Genomic DNA, 20900 nt, shown 5'->3' with positions numbered 1-20900 from the left:
CATAACCGTGGTTCATGGCTTCCTCAGTCGCAAGGAGGCCAAGTGTGGCACCGTGGGGCAGCCAAGATAGCTCACCTGGACTGGCTCTGTCATGCACAGGACCCAGGTTCAAGGCCAGGCCCCACCACAGTGAAGGAAAGAAAGTTTGGCCTGTGATGTCTCTCACTATATATCTTCCTTTGTCATGTCTCTCACTATATATCTTCCTTTGTCTCTGTCTCTCTGAAAAAAGTCAACTTGGAATGGTGACACTCTGGCAACCCCCCCCTTCAATGCGCGCGCGCGCACACACACACACACACACACACACACACACACACAAAGTGGCATCATAGTGTTACCAGGTTTATATCTTGCCACTCATTGACAGAATTATCTGCATCTTGTTCTTCTTCTTCCTGGGACTCCACAGTCACGGTCTGGTTCTCAGAGCTGTCCCTCAGGAGACCCTCTGTCTCAGCAATGGCTTCTTCCTCCTTTGTCCCCACTGGTTCCTCTCCACCGTGTTCAGAGGGAGGTCTGAAAGGTTCTGGCAATTCATCTGCAAGCTCGTCACCGCTGGATATACTCTGCACTTCAACGAAGCTTCCTGTGCCAACACAGTAATTCCACTTTATCAGCAGCTGAACATTGAAAAATGCAAAAATCAAAAGCACTTCAAGGTCTCCTGAAAAGATCTTAATGTAATAAAAAAAACAACATTTAGCTGTATTACTATCAAAATGCAACTAGTAATAAATGCATGTGACTTTAAAAAAAAAAAGCCTTTTCAGTGAGAAAAAAATGACACTGCTTGATGTTACAAATCAAGTTCTTATAGATCTGCAGACTAACTTTATAGAAATAATTTCTCTGATATTATTTCAGACGTCCACAAAAAGAATTACTGGGATATGTAAACAAGCATGGCAGTTGGCAGGCATGTTCTACTTCACAATAAACACAGCCAAGACTAAGACAGCAACTTTCTGGGAAAAATCCCCGGACAAGTATCCAGGAGAAACTGTTCTTCTTCCATCTCCTTGCCACCTCTCTAGACACCTTTTCTTTAAAATAAGTCATTTACCAGGAGCCGGGTGGTGGCACACACATTGCAGTGCGTAAGGGCCCAGATTCAAGTGCCCGGTAGAGAGAAAGCTTCCCAAGTGGTGACAGTGGTAACGGTGAAACAGTGCTGCAGGTGTCACTCTCCCTATCTTCCCTCCCCCTTTCAATTTCCCTCTGCCCTAATCAATAAATAAAAATGAATTTTAAAAGATTAAAAGTACAGTTGTGTTCTGTAAAGTTTTAGTGAACTAAATTTGCAAAAACTCGGTCATTGCTTCTACAGCAACGTTATTTCCAATCATAAAGTCTGACAAGCAGCCCAAACTGACTGGTTCTACAGTATTATTTAGTATCTGTCAACAGGCAAGAAAACGAAGCTCAGGGATGTTGGTTGTTGAAGAAGTTTTCTGACCCAGATCTCTTGATGTTTGTTGTTAGACACTGACTTTACCTGACATGTTTACAAAACGTGTCTGGCTATTATCTCGTTTGTTGTTAGACACTGACTTTACCTGGAGCCTCCATGTTTACAAACCGTGTCTGGCTGACTCCTGTTAACAGGTGCACACTCCTTTGTCTAAAGCTAGCAGGAGGCCTGCCCAGTAAGCAAGCCTTCAGGCTCTCCTTTGTCACGGTGTGTCAAGAGTTCAAATTGCAGCCCACAGGCCTTGAGATAATGCAAAACACACTTGTGTGTACCTCTGACTTTGGCTCCTTCACAGAAGGGCTTGGGGCTTGTGCAGAGTAGAGTGACCTGGGAATACACACACATTTCTTGGGGCAGCAGAGAACTGCACCTGACTAGTGACATTCAGAAAAAGGCTACAGTATATAATCGACGTCTAACACATTCCTGATGTCTCCCACACCTTGTGCTTTGACAGCTGCTCCTCAACTCTATCTACCTAGAAGCATCTCTGACCCTCCTATTCCCTTTGACGTGATACAAGATTTATCATTAAGTACTCGGCCTGGATCATGGGCACGCCACCTGACATCCTCCTATCTCAAGAGATGTCTGGATGCTGTCACTGCAGACTCTTCAGCTTAACTGTAAGGTGACTATAAAGTTATTTTCTCTCAGCCCTGAGATGGGTCGGATCACGGGGTCCTGGCACCCGGCTAAGGTTCTCCACCTCAAGTAAGCCGTGTAAGACACTTGCCCGAAGTGGGCCCAGCTGAGGTACGGGCACCAGGATTTAACCTCACCTGATCCAAGACTGAGGCACCTTGCCCTCAGCTGTTCTGCTCTCTCCCATCTCTGCCCTCTGGTCATCCCTGGAGGACTGACTGCTCATCCTTCACTCAACCTCAGGGAGGAACAAAATGGAAACTCAGCTTCAGCTGTTTCCCCACCTGTATGCAAAAAACACTCTCAGGAAGTACTCACTCTGGGGCCAGAAGCAAATGTTAGCCAGTAGGGAACTTCGTAAATCCAAGCTCTGCAAATAGCGCGTTACTGCTGTAAGAGCACAGGGGCTGCTCACACAGGTACAGTGACAGAATGTACATCGGACGTACAGAGAGAGGCAAATGTGCAAAGTATTTACCAAGGAATTACAGGGCAAGGGGCCAGGAGCTGGCTCACACGGTTGAGCGCACGTTACATTACGATGTCCAAGAATAGGGGTTCGAGCCCCCAGTCAACACTGCAGGGGGGAAGCTTTGCAAGTGGTGAAGCAGGGCTACAGGTGTCTCTCTGTCTCTCTCCCCTTTCCCTCTTGATTTCTAGCTGTCTCTATCCAATAAATAAAGGTAACATTTAAATTTAAAAAAAAAAAAAGAAAAAGGAATTACAGAACAAATAAAACAGAAGGTTTTGTAAGGCTCAATTTTTTGAAGTTGGCTTACTTTGAAATAACAATAAAAAGTCAGGAAATAACTAAAGGGAAACTTGCCTTGACCTTCTCCTACTCGGTCACTCTCTCCCTTTAAAAGCAGGAACGTAAAGAACAAGAAGGTGGGAAAGTCAGGACTCCACCACTAGCCTCTCCTCCACCTTTCTGGGCCTGCTCATCCCAACAGAGGGGGAGCCGGACCACAGCCCAGCACCCAGCTCCTGCAGAGAGGAAGCCCCCTGTTCTGCTTCACTTCACGAGTGCAAGGACCTACCGTCGGATTCACTTTCTTCAGAGTCGAGTTCCACCGGTTTCACAGACTCTGGGGGTGAAATCCACTCCTGGTCTGCAGAGGCCACCGGCTCACATCCCTGGGGGACCTTCAGGGACTCTCCACGCCCAGCTGCGTCAAGCGACACTGCGTGTTCTAAGCTGCTGACGGGCTCTGAGGGGACACCATGCGTATGGCTTGTTTCCTGTGAGGTGACGGTGACGAGACCTGGGCGGGCAGGCCTTTCTCCTTCGGTCCTGTCGCTGCTTGAATGACAAGGGACATCGTGTTTACTGTCAGACCAGCGAGGGTCTGGCTGGCGCTCAAGCACTCTGGGGTATTTCCCGTCCACCGGCACAGAGCTGGGACTTGAGGGGGGCGTTGGTGCCGGGCACCCTCCACTCTGGAGCTCGGGGGCCCTTCTGTGCATCTCCGCTGGGCTTTCTACATGCCCTGCATCTTCCTTCTCCTCAACCAGGGCGGCTCCGCTCACCATGGGGATGAGTGGCATTCCTTCTGCAGTGCTCGCTTCACTGCCTGGGCGTAAGGCGGCATTTGCTGGAAGAGTCCAGGGTGTCAGCTCTGCCTCAGGAGCAACAGAGACGTGCTCCTTGGCCAAGGCCATGCCGGGCCCGAGGGGCACTGCTGGCGACAGCACGTCCTTTCCATCTCCCACCTGAAGCTTCTCATCAGAGCCGCTTGCAGGCAGGCCTTCTGCTGCCAACCGTCCCGTGCGCACGGCTGGAGAAGGCCCAGCACGGACTTTCACATCTTCCTCCTCCTCCTCATCCAGAGCTTTCTGGATGGCTAAGAGAGTCCTCGGAGAGACAGGGGCCCCAGGGGAGGGAGCAGATGCTGTCTCCTCCTGCTGGCGCTTCCTGGGGGTCTCCCTCTCCCACTCCTCCTCTGAGCTACTTCCCAGCAGGGCGGCCTGCAGAGCCAGCTGAGTTCTGGGGGAAGGAGGGGCGGCCTCGGGCTCCTTTTTTGGCTTTGGTTTCTCGGGTGGAGATGGCGCTGTGTCAAAAGGCATTTTGCTAGAAGATGGAAGAGACTCTGTATCCCCTTCTGCAACCTTCTTAGCTTGGATGCCTTTAGGAAAAAAAAGAAAAAAAAAAAGAGTCGGGCGGTAGCGCGGCGGGTTAAGCGTAGGTGGTTGCAAAGCGCAAGGGCTGGCTCAAGGATCCCAGTTCGAGCTCCCAGCTCTCCACCTGCAGGGGAGTCGCTTCACAGGTGGTGAAGCAGGTCTGCAGGTGTCTATCTTTCTCTCCCCCTTCTCTCCATTTCTCTGTCTTATCCAACAACGACAGCAATAATAACTACAACAAGGGTAACAAAAGGGAATTAATTAATTAAGTAAAAAAAAATAGTCTGGAAGGCGGCACAGTGGTAAAGCTTTGACTCTCAAGCATGAGGTCCCAAGTTTGATCCCTGGCAGCATATGTGCCAGAATGATATCCGGTTCTTTCTCTCTCCTCCCATCTTTCTCATTAATAAATAAAATCTTAAATATATATATTAATTTTAAAAAGAAAACAAATAGTAGCTTTTACATTTTAACATTCCTCACTATGACAATGAAGTGTGACCCATACACTCCCAGGAAGATAAACAGGAGACTACCGGATCTCATAAAAGGACTTACAGTGACCTGGAAGCAACCCAGGTGTCCAACAACAGATGAGTGGCTGAGCAAGTTGTGGTATATATACACAATGGAATACTACTCAACTGTAAAAAATGGTGACTTCACCATTTTCAGCCGATCTTGGATGGACCTTGAAAAAATCATGTTGAGTGAAATAAGTCAGAAACAGAAGGATGAATATGGGATGATCTCACTCTCAGGCCGAAGTTGAAAAACAAGATCAAAAAAGAAAACACAAGTAGAACCTGAAATGGAATTGGCGTATCGCACCAAAGTAAAAGACTCTGGGGTGGGTGGGTGGGTGGGGAGAATACAGGTCCAAGAAGGATTCAGAGGACCTAGTGGGGGTTGTATTGTTATATGGGAAACTGGGGAATGTTATGCATGTACAAACTATTGTACTTACTGTTGAATGTAAAACACTAATTCCCCAATAAAAAGAAAAAAGAAAAAGAAAAAAAAAAGGACTTACAATCTTTCACTTACCCAGCAACTGAGAGTTAATCTGTTAGTGAATTTTTTTAAGTGCGCTGATACAGGGGTGGGTGGTGGCGCACCTGGCTGAGCACACATATTACAGTGCACAAGGACCCAGGTTCAAGCACCCAGTCCCTGCCTGTAGGGGGGACGCTTCGTGAGCAGTGCCTACAGGTGTCTCTATCTTCCCCTCCCCTCTCAACTTGTCTCTACGTAAAATAATTTTTTTTAATTTCTTTGTTGGGGAATTAATGTTTTACATTCAACAGTAGATACAATAGTTTGTACATGTATTAACATTTCCCAGTTTTCCATATAACAATACAACCCCCACTAGGTCCTCTGTCTAAAAAAAAAAAAAGATTTTTAAGAAGTGTACCGATACAACAGCAACTAATGCATTAAGTAGCTATATGCATCCACTGCTCCACAAGGTCCATAAGGCATAGGAGTGGAGAGGGTTCAGAGAAGGAGACGTATTTCTGGTGTCCGGCCGCCAAGTAAGTGACAGTGCTGGATACCTTTGATCAGGATGTAGTGTGAGGTGTCCTCAGAGACTACTCTCCTCGACTCTACCTCTCGCAGGAAGCCGCCTTCAGCCTCATAGTGCCTCTGGATTTGCCCCGAGTGCTGCTGGTTCATTTCCTTTTGGATACTTTCTATGTGCTGGTTTAGGTAGTTTTTTTTAAGTAGGCCTTTGAGCTGGTACTGTGAAAAATCGTTGGATTCCTAGAGCAGAAATAAAGAAAGAAAAGGATTTTTTTTTAATCATAAATACAGGTAACATTCTCTTTTATCTCCAGCCCTTTCTCTGAAAGACTATGAATAACTGGTTTTTCACTGATAACTTATGGCAGTAAAAGCTGAATTATAGGGGGAAAATGATAGTTGTCTTGTTAAAGAGTCAATCTCGGGGCTGGTAGGGCTAGGCAGTGGCATACCCGGTAGAGGGACCACGTTCCAACAAACAAGGACCTGGCTTCACACCCCCGGAGTCCCCACGTACAAGGTGGGGGGGGGGGGGTTCGCAAGTGGTGAAACAGTGCTGCAGGCGTCTCTCTCCCTTTCCCCCTTCCCTCCTTTATTCTCCATCTCCCCTATCCCTCTTAGTTTGTCTCTATCCAATAAATAATTTAAAATAATAACCTTTCCAGAGGACCTGGGGGGAGTTGCATTGTTATATGGAAAACTGGGAAATGTTATACATGTACAAACTATTGTATTTACTGACGAATGTAAAACATTAATTCCCCAATAATTAAAAAAAGAAAAAAATAATAATAATCTTTCAATTGAAAAGAGCCAGCCCCCTCGCAAAAATAAAAAATCATAAGTACTGCTTATGACTTAACTCCTTGCGCCAAAACCGTTTAAGAAGACTATAATGCATGCCCAGCGCTGTGCCGGGCTGGCTCTGTTGTAACACATCGGCCAGTGTCACCCAGAATGCAAGTGAATATGCAAGCAAAATGCCTGACGCCATCCGTGGCTCCTGAGAGACACACACACACAGCCAGTTACAGTGACTGCAGGTTTTTAAACATAATAGGCAGAGCCATGAGACTGCTCGCTCAGGAGGAGGAAAAAACAGCAGGAATGAGCAGCACGATGAAGATGGGTCAGTACAACTCTGGCTTCTGCCGAGCCGGCGCCAAAAGCTCCAAGTGGAGGAGTTTGCCACTAAACTTCCTGCCAAGGCAAGAGAGACAACCAGCCGCATTTGCAGGACTGCAGCAAAGATACACACGGCACTTCGTGTTAGGACACGTTTCCCCGGTGTGACTAGCTTCCACGTGACTACTGGCACTCCACATACAATGTGTGCTGCGGGCTGCAGCAACATTTAGGAAGTAAGCTGAGAATTGAGCCACTAAGCACACACTGGACTCTGACATTGTAAAACCAGTGCTGGGCACAGCCAGGGGAGGATAGAATATACTAGGAGGACAGAGGCGACGAGAAAAGGCCTGGCCTTGAGTGGAAAGTTGACAGACATCAAACTTTCAAGTAGATGGTCTTTCACGGAACCCCTGTGACATATGAATGAGATTTAACTGGAAGCAGATGTTGTATTAAGAAACGCTAATGAGGGGGCTGGGCGGTGGCACATGGGGATAAGCACACATAGTACGAAACGCAAGCACAGGCTTAAGGATCCCGGTTCGAGCCCCCGGCTCCCCACCTGCAGGGAGTCGCTTCACAGGCGGTGAAGCAGGTCTGCAGGTGTCTGTCTTTCTCTCCCCCTCTCTATCTTCCCCTCCTCTCTCCATTTCTCTCTGTCCTACCCATAGATAAAGAGATGGGAAAAGAGATGGCCACAAGGAGCAGTGATTTCATAGTGCAGGCAACGAATCCAGTGATAACTCTGGAGGCAAAGGAGAAAGAAAGGAAAGGAAAGGAAAGGAAAGGAAAGGAAAGGAAAGGAAAGGAAAGGAAAGGAAAGGAAAGGAAAGGAAAGGAAAGGAAAGGAAAGAAATGCTAATGACATAAGTAATGCTTGTGACTTTTTTCTTTTGCTTCCAGGGTTATTGCTGGGGCTTAGTGCCTGCACCATGAATCTACTGCTCCTGGAGGCCATTTTTCCCCCTTTTATTGCCCTTGTTGTTGTAGCCTTGTTGTGGTTATTATTGTTGTTCTTGATGTCATCGTTGTTGGATAGGACAGAGAGAAATGGAGAGAGGAGGGGAAGACAGAGAGGGGGAGAGAAAGACGGACACCTGCAGACCTGCTTCACTGCCTGTGAAGCGATCCCCCTGCAGGTGGGGAGGCAGGGGCTTGAACCGGGATCCTTCCGCCGGGTCCTTGCGCTTTGCGCCACGAGCACTTAACCCGCTGCGCTACTGGCCGACCCCGTGACTTTTTTCTTTTTTCGAAAGACAGATGTTGCTGAAGTTCTTTGTTCTCAGCAACGATGTGCAACTGTGTTTGTCACCTCTGGCATTGCTTCAAACAATGTTCTCCGTCGCTTGGTGAACTCCTTCATGTCAGTCAGAATCTCATGCTTCACTTCTAGCGGCAGGCTGCTGAAGTCCTCAGACTCGATATCTATCGCCTGAGGATTCTGAAAGAACTCTTCCTGTAAGGAGTAAGATGTAATGCCGTCAAGTTTGCATTTCACATATTTAATTCTATTCACTGTGACAGAAACTTACTGTGCTTATAACATAGAGTCTGGTAGAATTTATAATAGGCATCAGAGTGAATGAGCAAACAAGGGAGTGCGTTCATTCACTCATTTTGACAACAACAACAAAATCTTATGAAGATTTTGGAGATGATGCCAGATAATAAGACCCCTTTGTTTAGTAGTGGAAGGAAGACAACAAGGGAACCTTGAGGAGATAAAAGCAGGTTAATCTGATACAGAGAACTGATTAGAACAGGAAGATTTAAAAAAAAAAAAAAAAGCTTATTTGACAACTTGGTGACCCTACTAAAACCTACCCGTGATCATGGGCTCGAAAGGCACCGAGAGCCTTAGTAGAAAGCACACGCATGAACTGAAAACACACAGACCCTGAGGCAGGAACAAGCCTTACGTACCTGGACAATGTCAATGATGCTTTTAACTAGAATGGCTTTGTTTTGCTTTTACCCTACGAAAGAGACAAGCTTTGCACACTGATTAAGTCTAAAACCTTCCTAACTAATTACCAAAAGCACTTCCAAGCTCTTTGTCCAAAAAAAAAAAAAAAAGAGAGAGAGCGAGCTGAAAAAAACTGCAAGAAGTTCTTCTGTGTGACCACGTATGTACAGACCAGCTGGGGCTCAGGCAGAAGGTGGTGTGTCTCAGATCAGACAGCTGGTGAACAGAAAGGCCCAGGGCTAGGAAACGCAGTCCTTTCTGATCACCAGGCCTTCATAGCCTCCTGTCTTGCTGCATTCAAACTGCAGAAGCTCCAGCAGTGGAGGGAACCTATGGTCTGACCTCAAAGTGGTAGATGTTTCAAAATACGAACAGACACCACAATGAGGCTACAACAACAATGGCAACAAAAGGGGAAAAATGGCCTCCAGGAGCGGTGGATTCATGGTGCAGGCACCGAGCCCATCAATAGCCCTGGAGGAAAAAATATATATATACAAACAGACAAGAAACAAGGAACTTGGACTCAAAACCTGTTACCTGTTAAGTCTATGAAACTTGAAAACGTTTTAAACTTGTATGCAGGGTACAACCTCTATTTGTAAAAATGTTACTCATTAAAAATATGTATACGGTGGTCCAGGAGGTGGCAAAGTGGCTAAGGCACTAGACACTCAAGCATAAGGTCCTGAGTTCAATTCCCGGCAGCACACGTACCAGAGTGGTGTCTGGTTATTTCTCTCTCTCCTATCTTTCTCATTAATAAATAACTAAAATCTTTAAAATAAGTAAATAATAAAAATATGTATACAGATCAATTAAAAAGTAACCAATTTTAAAAGTGGACAAAAAATACGAATAAACAGTTCTCTAAAGGACAGAGATGCATGGCCCAAAGACATATGAAGAAATGATTCACTTCACTTATTTTTTTTAATACTTATTTTCCCTTTTGTTGCCCTTGTTTTTTATTGTTGTTGTAGCTATTATCATTGTTGTTATTGATGTCGTCATTATTAGATAGGACAGAGAGAAATGGAGAGAGGAGAGGGAGACAGAAAGACACCTGCAGACCTGTTTCACTGCCTGTGAAGCAACTCCCCTGCAGGTGGGGAGCTGGGGGCTCGAACCAGGATCCTTACGCCAGTCCTTGCCATGCACGCTTAACACGCTGCACTACCGCCCGACTCCCCTCACTTCACTTATTATTAGAGGAATGCAAGTTAAAACAACACTGAGATTCGAACTCACGCCTGTGAGAATGATCTACAGCTACAAGTCAGGAGATATGAAGTATTGTCGAGGGTGTGGCACTGTTGGTGCGAACGCAAACTGCGCAGCCACTAAGGACAACAGTGTAGAGACTCCTTAAACAAATAAAAAAATGGAAAGACCTTGTGACCAACATTACTCTTGGGCATTTATACCAAAGCCATGAAAACACTGATGTGAAGGGACACAGTCACTCCTATTACTCACCAGAACGGCTGCATTATTCACAACAGCTAAAATACGGATGCCCACCAACAGACGGCTGGGTAAAGAAGCTATGGAATATTCCTCCGCAACTCAAAAATAAGCCAGTGTGTCCTTCAGGACTAGACAGAGCTGGATGCGCTTCTACTTAGTGAAGTGAGGAAGGAAGGGAAAGACCAGGTGATCTCACTCACAGGCAGAAGTAAAAGGACTGAAGCATATGAACTTGCCCAAAGAGTATGTATCCAATCTGTCTCTAAAATTCTCAAAGAAGTCTGTCTGTAGGCTCCTGATGGGGGAGGGGATTGCGGGGCACAAAACTCCGGTGGTGGGCGGGATAAGGAGGTATACCTGTGATCTTATAATCTTGGAAATCACTATTAAATGCCTAAGAACAAAACACGAGACTAAGTTTTTGAAATGTATGCATGCTGGTGATCTTAAGACATCCCACAACCTTCTCTGAGACTCTTCTCATCCAAGCCCCCCTCACTGAATAGGGGCCGACCTTCACTAGCTCCCAGATAATGGGACATGACGGCAAGGAGGCTGGGTAACTTCTCAGGTTCCAGAAGAGGCAGTGTAGAGGCTGCCTGACCCGCAAGATGCCTGCCCTTGGCGCCATGCTAGGGAAGAGTCTGGTGATAGGCAGAGGCTAAGACAGGCGTTCTTCACTCTTCCCCTCTATCTCCCTTCTCTATTTCTCTCTGTCTCTATCCAATAAATAGATAAAATATTTTAACTGTATTTATTTATTATTGTATAAAGACAGAAAGAAATTGAGAGGGGAGAGGAAGATAGAGAAGGAGAGAGACAGAGAGAGACCTGCAGCCCTGCTTCACCACTAGTGAAGCTCTCCCCCTACAGGTGGAAACCAGGGGCTTGAACTCAGGTCCTTGAGCACCAGTCCTTGTGCTTCACCCCATGCGTGCTTAACCTGCTGTGCTACCACCCGGGCCCCGGCATCTGTCTTTTCTACCAGGAACTTCTGTAAATTCAAATGATCTTAGAGCTATCCATTTTCATGTCACTAATTTCAAATAACAGAATACATTCTGAATTCAGAAATCATTTAAATACCTGTAATGCTTGCTTTTGATCCATTCTTGTTTGCCATTCCTTCTCATCTTCTTCTTCGGAACTGAAAGTCAAACATCCATTTACAACAGCTATGGTTTACCGGTCACTTCACACACTAATGCCCGAGTGCAAGGTCCAGCTGGCCATGGGGACTAGTGTGGTGCAAAGATGAAGGCGCGTGCCATCCCGGGTCTCCCAGTCTGAGAGTGAGGGACGTGCCTGCGTGAGCAGCTGTAATACAATCTACAGTGACAGCTTCCATCACCAGGGAAGAAAGAGCAGGTCACTGAAGGCAAGATAAGGAAAGTCCTGATTCCAAAAAGTTCTGGAATCTCTTGTGATTAAACTGCATGGGGGGTGATTAAGAAGTTAAGTTTTAGCCAAAGGAAATGAATAGTGAGGTGTTTTTATTGTTGTAGTTGTTATTGATGTTGTTCGTTGTTGGATAGGACAGAGAGAAATGAAGAGAGGAGAGGAAGACAGAGAGGGGAAGAGAAAGATAGACACTTGCAGACCTGCTTCACCACCTGTGAAGCGACTCCCGGGCAGGTAGGAAGCAGGGGCTCGAACCGGGATCCTTCCGCCGATCCTTGCACTTTGCGCCACGTGTATTTAACCCGCTGCGCCACCGGCCGACTCCCTGAGGAAGTGTTTTTAAACAAGAAAAATGCGAATACCGGATTTCAGTTTGAAGAGATCTGACACTAATAATTAAGAGCCTGGGCTACAAGAGGAGAAGCTATGACAAAAGGATAGGAGGCAGAGAGAGGAGGAGGGAGGTGTGGAAGCAGGATAGGAACCAAGAGAGAGGTGGTGATGGCTAACAGGAAGGTAAAGAGACCTGAGCTGATTCAAAAACCCCTGCCTCTAGAGAAAAGGAAAGGCAAGGGCAGGCGGGGAGCAGGGACAGCCCACCCACCCTCCACCTGCACTTCCACCAGGGAAGCTGCTGACTGTATAAACAGCCGGTCAGAGAAGAGTCCACAGAGGCCTGAGAAGCTTCACGGGTGCTACTATGCAAAATGGGGCCAGAACTCCAGGAAGCTGAGGACTGCAAAGTGTCCGCTGGATGTAGCAAGGAGGATAGGCCGTCTTTCAATGTAGACCAGCGTGGCCATGACGGCACACCTGGCGCAAGGATCCAGGTTCAGGCCCCTGCTCTGCACCTGCAGGCCGATGCTTTTAAGAGCTGTGAAGCAGATCTGCAGGTCTCTGTTTCTCTGTCTCTCTCCCCCTCTCTACGTCGACCTCCCCTCTCAATTACAATAGAAAGGAAAAAACGGCCACCAGGAGCAGTAGATTCTTACTGCCAGCACCAAGCCCCAGCAAAATAATCCTGGTAATTATTAAAAAAAAAAAAAAATTAAGTAATGATTTTAAAAAAGAGAAAAACATCGTCGTCATGAGGGAGAGAGAATGGGCTGAGAAGTAGGCAGAGACAGCATGTGCACAAAGAAAATGTAACGAAAGCTAAAATTCCAAGGTCCCCAAGTTGGAAGTTGCCGGTACTCGCTCAGGCTCTTCAGGCCCACAAAAGAAACCGGGCAGTGTCGCATCTGCGTGAGTGTACAGGTTACCGCGCACAAGAACCAGGGTTCAAACCCCTGGTGGTCCCCACTTGCAGAGAGGAAGCTTCACAAGCAGTGAGGGAATTTTGCTGTCTTCTTCTCTATCTCCCCTCCCCTTCCAATTTCTGTCTCTATCAAAAAAAAAAAAAAAAAAAGAAAGAAAGAAAGGAAGGAAGAAAAAAAAAAAAGATGGGAAATAAAAAAAGGGGAAAAGACGGCTGCCAGGAGCAGTGGGTTTGGCATGCAGACGCTGAGCCCTAGCAGATAACCCTGGTGGCAGTCATCGCACAGCACCAAAGGATCAAGGCCGGTAAACACATTAAATATCTATAGTCTTTGGAGAGTAGTCTAAAAAATGCTGAAAATATACACTTGACCTGCACTCATTCATTCCCACATCTTCTATTATGTACATCACAATAGGAAGGTCTAACTCCTGTCTGAACAGAGCGCATTCGGTGCTGTGAAAACCTTACGTATTTTTCTCTTCTTCTTGTAGAGGTGGCAATACATAGATATCTTCTCTTTGAACTTGAGTGAGGCTGGGGAGGGCTTCATCTCTAGAAAGAAGAGACAGACTTAAGCAGAGGAGACAGGATCTAGTATTAAGACTCACTAAAATTCCTCCTTTGGCTTTTACAAACCCTGCTGAGGAAGTCAAAGAAGAAGGGAAAAAAAAGACAAGGACAATTGTTTCTCCCCTGCTGAGCCCTGAACATTAAACAGAGTCAGTAGAATCCACAGAAAAAAAGGATCAGGATCTCGCTCCTCAGTGCCTGAGCCATGGCTTCCAGCAAAGGCACAGAGAGCAAAACGCGATACAACATGATGGCTTCTTTTTAACACCAGCGTTAGAAGCTGGACTCTCCGTAACTTCCAACCACTGGGCCCTAGGGCCACCTCACTCATTTCTCTCTTTCCCTCCCCCCGCCCCCATCTGCTGCGGACACTTGGAGATTTGGAGAGGGGAGGCACAGAAAGCCTGTGTGTAAAAAGCAGCTGTCAGATGAGTGGGATTTCCCGCTTGCCTTTTGCTTCTTAAGGCAGTTTTGAGAGCTTGTCTTTTCAAAAAGGTCTTCAGAAGTTTCTCTGAGGTTTTTTTGGAGTCGCTGGTTGCCAAGTCCTTTCTCTGCCGTCTCTTGGCCTACGGAAAGAACAGGACACAGGCTGAGGCAGGGATTGTGTTCTACTAACAGCACTGAGCCCCCCAGCTATAACCCTGGAGGGAAAAAAAAACAACCAAAAAAAGAAGACGAGGTTACTAGGAGGAAATGCTAAAACAGATCTGAAGACTCAGAAAAATCAGATTCCGTGGGGGCTCTGTGCTTCACTACATATCCATGGCTTTCGGTAGCCATTTTTTTATTGGCTAAGAAGATAGAATTTGAGAGGGGGGGGAGACAGAGGAGGCAGAGACCTGCAGACCTGCTTCACCACTCGTGAAGCATCCCCCCACCCCCCCGCAGGTGCTGAGCCGTGGGCTCAAACCTGGATCCTTGCGCAGATCCTTGCGCTTGATAGTACGTGCACTTAACCAGGTGTGCCACCATCCTGCCCTCTCTATATCTTCTCTGCATGTCATCTTTTATTTTACCTAATGAGATGGCTATTATATATTTGGACACTATAACTGACTTTCTCATAAATATCTCTTAATGTCACCAAGAGGCCTAAAATAATATGTAATTAAGCAAATGCTTTCCAGAAGATCTTTATAGCCCCTCAAGCTCTTTTATTTTTCTAAAGGAGTTGAAACTAAAGTGAATATGAGTTCAACTAAGTCTTGGGTTTCCCAACGGCTAAAAGGAAAGTTTAGTTTGGGAGCTTTTCTTTCTACGAACACAGAACACAGAAAAGAAAAGAAATAGGACTCTCACCAAGGTCTGTTTCTTCAGCAGTGGAGCATCCCCGTCAAACACGAAGATAGGACGGATACGGAAAAACAAGAGTTTGCAGAGCCGATGAAACAACGTGAGAAGATGAGCGTTCTCTACCGAGTTCCCATGGCGATCACGGACGCCTTTAAGTGCTTGGTTCAACCAAATGCTAATATCTGGAAGAGTCGTTAATGGAAAAACATTTTGGCATTTCCTCTCTCATCTTCACAGCTGCATTTTCTACTAACTGAAATCATCTAAGTGACAGAACGAAGAGCTCATCACAATTCATTTGAAATCGAAAAACATTCTGCCCTGGTAGCACCTGCCTAAAAAATGTCAGCTGATCCTGACTGAGCTGTGGAACTCCTAATTCGAATTTAAAAACTCAAACCTCACACTTAACAAGGCCCAACCACAGTCACCAGGGAGGTGGCTCAGCAGGAAGAGTGCATGACTTGCATGTAAGACCCAGGTTCGACTCCCCATCGCGCAGTCCGATCTAGAAATCCCTTTCAGGCATTTATCTCCAGGAACTCATCACAGGTTTATAGGAAGAGCTACAGATAAGAATGTTTGTGGTCAGTCAACAATTTGTTCGGCTTTCTATGTTAACTCTTTTTCAGCCACCAGGTTCCAGACACTACCATGATGCCAACCTGACTTTTCTGGGCAGATGAAACCCACCAATGTGTCCTGAAGCCTCACCGTCCAGATCCCTGTCCCACTAGGGAAAGAGAGCGAGAGACCTGCCAACGCCCATGTTCAGCAGAGAAGCAATCACAGAAGCCAGACCTTCCATCTTCTGCATCCCATAATGACCCTGGGTCCATACTCCCAGAGGGATAAAGAATAGTGAAGCTATCAGGGGAGGGGATGGGATACTGCGCTCTAGTAGTGGGAATTGTGTGGCAATGTACCCCTCTTATGCTATGGCTTTGTCAATATTTCCATTTTATAAAGAAAAATTTTTTTAAAAATGTTTGTGGATAAGAGGTGAGAGACTCAGCAAAAATTCACAGGCCTCATCATGCACAAGGCCCTGGGTTTGACACCCAGTACCACATGGGAGCAGCTCGGATCCCTAGCATATTAGCACACTTAAGTGTGTCCTTAAAAGGTTAAAGAACAACTTTTTGTTTCTTTCATTTGCAACTGGGAACTTGTGCCTGTGTGATCTTACTGCTCTCAGCTCAGAGAGGGAGGGAAGGAGAGACACCGTGGAACAGCTTCCCCAGCTCATGGCATTTCCTGGGTCACACACATGGCAAGGGACACAGGCGTGCTGTCTCTCCATCCCCTAAATGTTAATATTCACAAAGATGAAAATTACGGGGCCAGGAGGTAGCGCACGCAGTTAAGTGCACGTATCACCATGTGCAAGAACCAGGGTCTGAGCCCCCGGCTCCCCACCTGCAGAGGGGACGCTTTTACAAGTGGTGAAGCAGGTCTGCAGGTGCCTGTCTTTCTCTCTTCCTCCCTAACTCCTTCCCCTCTCAATTTCTCTGTCCTGTTACATAAAAATTAAAAAAAAAAAAAAAAAGGAAAAAATGGTCGCCAGGAGCCATGGGTCCATAGTGCAGACACCGAGCCACAGCTATAACCCTGGAGGGGAAAAAAAAATACAAAAATTAAACTGGTCATTCGTTATTACATAAACGAACAGAACAGTCAGCAAGGGATGGTGTAAAAGAACAAGCCGTTTATTTTCACTTATTTGAAGGATCCAAGAGTAAACGACGAACCTCAAATCACTGTGGGTAATTTTTTCATTATCAAAACAAAACAAAAAATGTGTAGATTTCTGCTATCTGAATAGATCTGCATTTGTATGTATATAAAGGATGTCTACTCGCAACACGTACATGTTTATGTACATACACACGTGAAGTCGTGTGAGCTCTAGAGGTCCTTGAAGGAAGTCAGAGAAAGCTGAGGTGGTGGAGCTGCACGGTCCACCCCCGGGAAGTACCCGCATTGGTCCTGCGTTAATCTTGCCTTAATGCTGCACTGATCCTGTATTAATCCTACATTTGTCCTGAGTTAGTCCTGCTCTGATCCTGCATTCACCATGCATTGATCCTGTATTAATCCTGCACTGATCCTGTATTAATCCTGCATTGATCCTGCAGTAGTCCTGCCTTGATTAATCCTGCAATAGTCCTGCATTGATCCTGTATTAATCCTGCACTGATCCTCTATTAATCCTACTTTGATCCTGTATTACTCCTGCATTACTCCTGCATTGACCCTGCAGTAGTCCTGCATTAACACTGTAGTAATCCTGCAGTAGTCCTGCATTGATCTTGTATTACTCCTGCATTTGCCCTGTATTAATCCTGCATTAGTCCTGCACTGATCCTGAGTCCTGCATTAACACTGCTTTGATCCTGCATTAACGTTTAAGTCATAACTTGTTGACAGATTCATGAATTCCACCCTATGCTGGGGAGCCGGAGGCAGCCCATGCGCCACCCTGCACCCGAGTGGGGGAGTCACCCCTCAACCACCACCCTGCACCCAGGGGGTCACCCCTCAAACACCACCCTGCACCCAGGGAGTCACCCCACAAACACCACCCTGCACCCAGGGGGTCACCCCACAAACACCACCCTGCACCCAGGGGGTCACCCCACAAACACCACCCTGCACCCAGGGAGTCACCCCACAAACACCACCCTGCACCCAGGGGGTCACCCCACAAACACCACCCTGCACCCAGGGAGTCACCCCTCAAACACCACCCTGCACCCAGGGGGTCACCCCTCAAACACCACCCTGCACCCAGGGGGTCACCCCACAAACACCACCCTGCACCCAGGGGGTCACCCCTCAAACACCACCCTGCACCCAGGGGGTCACCCCTCAAACACCACCCTGCACCCAGGGGGTCACCCCTCAAACACCACCCTGCACCCAGGGGGTCACCCCACAAACACCACCCTGCACCCAGGGGGTCACCCCTCAAACACCACCCTGCACCCAACAGGGGTCATCCCAGGAGCCCCACCCTGAGCCTGGGGGTCCCCCTAACCCCACCCGCGCACCGGAAGTCCGGGCTGGCGGAGCCCCACGGATATGGCGCCGGGGGCGCGCAGAAGGATACCCACGGCGAGAATCTTCCCCTCCAGCGTCTCGGGGTCCACCTGCCGCCCAGAACACTCCAGCAGCTTCCAGAGCCCCTGCACCCCCATCGGGCCGCTGTGTCCCCGGGGACTAGTCGAGGGGACACTGTGAGCCCCGACGCTCCCGCCGGAACCTCGATCGCTCGCTCTCAGGAAACCCCGAGACTCAGCTGCGGACCGGAAGCCGCACGGTGTCCCCCGGAACCGCCGGTGGGCAGGCGGCTACGATCGGGGTGAGGGGACCAGGCAGGCGACATCAACCAACCAGAAGATGTCCCTCGGGCACCGCCTGCTTTCCTCACTGCGAGCACAAAACGCCAGAGGGAGCCTCGCGACTTCCGGCTCTGGGCGGAAGTCCCGCTCCCTGGATGACGTCTATTGGCTGCGCCAGCTACATTCCCGGAAGTGAAGGGAGGCTCAGGTCGCAGCTTCCGACGCGTGGATTCCGTGACGTCTCCGCGGCGCTGGGGAACTGGCTGTGGTGAATGGGTGCCCTGGGGCCCGTTGCCATGGAGACGGCTTTCCACGAGGGTTTTTTTTTTTGGCGGGGGGCTGGTCAAGTGTGCAATGTCTGACACGTGCAGCGGCCGTGCGTCACTTCTATGGTCAATGTATTCATCTTATGTCTTATTTGTGAGTAAGAGCAGGGCACAAGATGACCGTGAGAAAACACAAGTCGAACCTGAAATGGAATTGGAGTATTACACCAAAGTAAAGACTCTGGGGTGGGTGGGTGGGTGGGGAGAATACAGGTCCATGAAAAATGATGAATGAAATAGTGGGGGTTGTATTGCTAAATGGGAATCTGGGGAATGTTATGCATGTAAAAAAAAAAAAAAAGAAGAAGAAGAAGTAGAAACGCAAAGCAGAAATTGACTGAGTTTGGAGTATGGCACCAAAGTAAGAAAGCAGAAGTACACTAGAGTTTGCAGTGAGTACCTCCCTAATACTTCCTCTCCACGTTTCCAAGCTTTGGGTCCATGATTGCTCAACAATTTCTTTGGCTTTATGTTAACTCTCTTCAGTCACCAGGTTCCAGGTGTCATCAGGATGCCGGCCAGACTTCCCTGGATTGAAGACCCCACCAATGTGTCCTGGAGCTCAGCTTCCCCAGAGACCCACCTTACTAGGGAAAGAGAGAGGCAGACTGGGAGTATGGACCGACCAGTCAACGCCCATGTTCAGCGGGGAAGCAATTACAGAAGCCAGACCTTCTACCTTCTGCAACCCTCAATGACCCTGGGTCCATGCTCCCAGAGGGATAGTGAATGGGAAAGCTATCAGGGGAGGGGGTGGGATATGGAGATTGGGCGGTGGGAATTGTGTGGAGTTGTACCCCTCCTACCCTATGGTTTTGTTAATTAATCCTTTCTTAAATAAAAAATAAATAAATAAATAAAAAATAATGACGGTGAGGTCACAGTGTGTATAGTCCCACACCCCACCCACCACCAAAGCCCTGACTTCCCATCCTCCCTCCTCCCAGACACCACCACCAGGCTCCCACGAGTCTTCACCAGTTTGCTTCATCCTGTCTCCCTCGCCGCCACGTGTATCAGGCTCTAGAGTCCACAGGCGACTGAAACCATCCGGCCCCGTTGTCTTTCACCTCTATTCCGATGAGCATCGTTCCCTCGAGTTCCATCCGTTTTGTCCAAAAGGGGCACCCTGTCATCCTTTCTTTCTTTCTTTCGTTTTGCAGAGTAGTGTTCCAAGGAATGCGTATCCCGTAGTTTCTTTAGCCAGTCACCTGCTTCTCCTTCTTCTAGCATTTGCCCTTCTTCCGTAGCCAGTCAACAGCGTCAGGTGGAGCCTGATGTAAAGTTTCGAGACCTCCTTTGAATCTGGAGAGGTGGCAGTCATTGACTATGTGGGTCATAGTCTGTCTGTAGCCGCAGGGGCAGTTCGGGTCGTCTCTGGCTCCCCAGCGATGGAACATAGCGGCGCACCGGCCATGGCCTGTTCGATAGCCATTGAGGAGGGCCCAATCATAACGTGCTAGGTCAAAGCCGGGTTGACGCTTGCAGGGGTCTGTGATGAGGTGTTTGTTCTTTACCTCAGCTGACTGCCAACTCTGTTTCCAAGAGACTGGAACAGAGAAGTTCAGTGTAGGCGTAGGGGACCAGATTGGGTGACGAGACGTCAAGTGTTGGACAGGGTGGGCGAAGATATCCGCGTATATTGGCAGGTCCGGTCGAGCGTAGACGTGGGAAATGAACTTAGATGATGCCGCATCCCAACGAATATCTGGCAGGGCAATGTTGCTAAGAACTGGCAGCCATGGAACCGGGGTGGAACAGATGGTTCCAGAAATTATCCTCATGGAGGAATATAATTTGGAATTGACCAAGTGGACATGGGGGCTACGGAACCATCCTGGGGCACAGTATTCTGCAGTGGAATAGCATAATGCCAGAGATGATGATCGTAGTGTGGAAGCGCTCGCGCCCCATGAGGAGCTGGCCAGTCTTGCAATGATGTGATTCCTCGCGCCCACCTTTGCTGCGGTTTTTATGAGATGTTTGTGAAATGACAGAGTGCGATCGAGAGTGACGCCAAGATAGACTGTCTGGGCTTCATGCCGGATTCTCGTATCGCCAAGCTGCACATTAAGCTCACGCGAGGCCGAGGCACGGTGTAGATGGAAAACAGATGATACCGTTTTTGCAGTGCTAGGGATTAGTCGCCATTTTTTACAGTCATCAGATATCAGAGACATGTCTTTCGTGAGTGTTTCCTCAAGGATGTTGAACTTGGATGCCTGAGTTGCACAGCAGATGTCATTGGCGTAGATGAATGTTCCTACTCATGACCACAGAATGTGAGCTCAGATCTACAGGGATGCAGAGGTCACACAGGCTCCTAAGCTGAATATGGGTCCCAGATCACATCAAATCGATGGGGTTTATA

General features: G+C 47.8%; 1 protein-coding gene across 2 annotated transcripts in view; it reads right to left on the bottom strand.

The window, feature by feature from the left end:
• Nucleotides 1–20900, bottom strand: part of LOC103128931 (basic immunoglobulin-like variable motif-containing protein) — a 90706-nt gene that overhangs the window by 13213 nt on the left and 56593 nt on the right. The window contains exons 1-9 of one of the 2 annotated variants that reach the window (XM_060191847.1): nucleotides 17972–18680; nucleotides 14866–15041; nucleotides 14017–14132; nucleotides 13465–13548; nucleotides 11421–11481; nucleotides 8211–8354; nucleotides 5800–6007; nucleotides 3160–4245; nucleotides 342–589 (exon numbers count right to left, since the gene is read on the bottom strand). In XM_060191847.1, the coding sequence (XP_060047830.1) occupies nucleotides 342–589; nucleotides 3160–4245; nucleotides 5800–6007; nucleotides 8211–8354; nucleotides 11421–11481; nucleotides 13465–13548; nucleotides 14017–14132; nucleotides 14866–15041; nucleotides 17972–18059 (2211 nt within the window). In that variant the 5' untranslated portion in view covers nucleotides 18060–18680. Of the gene's footprint in view, nucleotides 1–341; nucleotides 590–3159; nucleotides 4246–5799; nucleotides 6008–8210; nucleotides 8355–11420; nucleotides 11482–13464; nucleotides 13549–14016; nucleotides 14133–14865; nucleotides 15042–17971; nucleotides 18681–20900 lie in introns of those variants that run through there. The other variant, XM_060191846.1, reaches the window with a different exon arrangement.

The sequence above is a fragment of the Erinaceus europaeus genome, chromosome 5 (assembly GCF_950295315.1).
Source record: "Erinaceus europaeus chromosome 5, mEriEur2.1, whole genome shotgun sequence".
NCBI lineage: Eukaryota > Metazoa > Chordata > Mammalia > Eulipotyphla > Erinaceidae > Erinaceus > Erinaceus europaeus.
The sequence above is the reverse complement of the archived record's forward strand: the minus strand, read 5'-3'. Positions and strand labels throughout refer to the sequence as shown.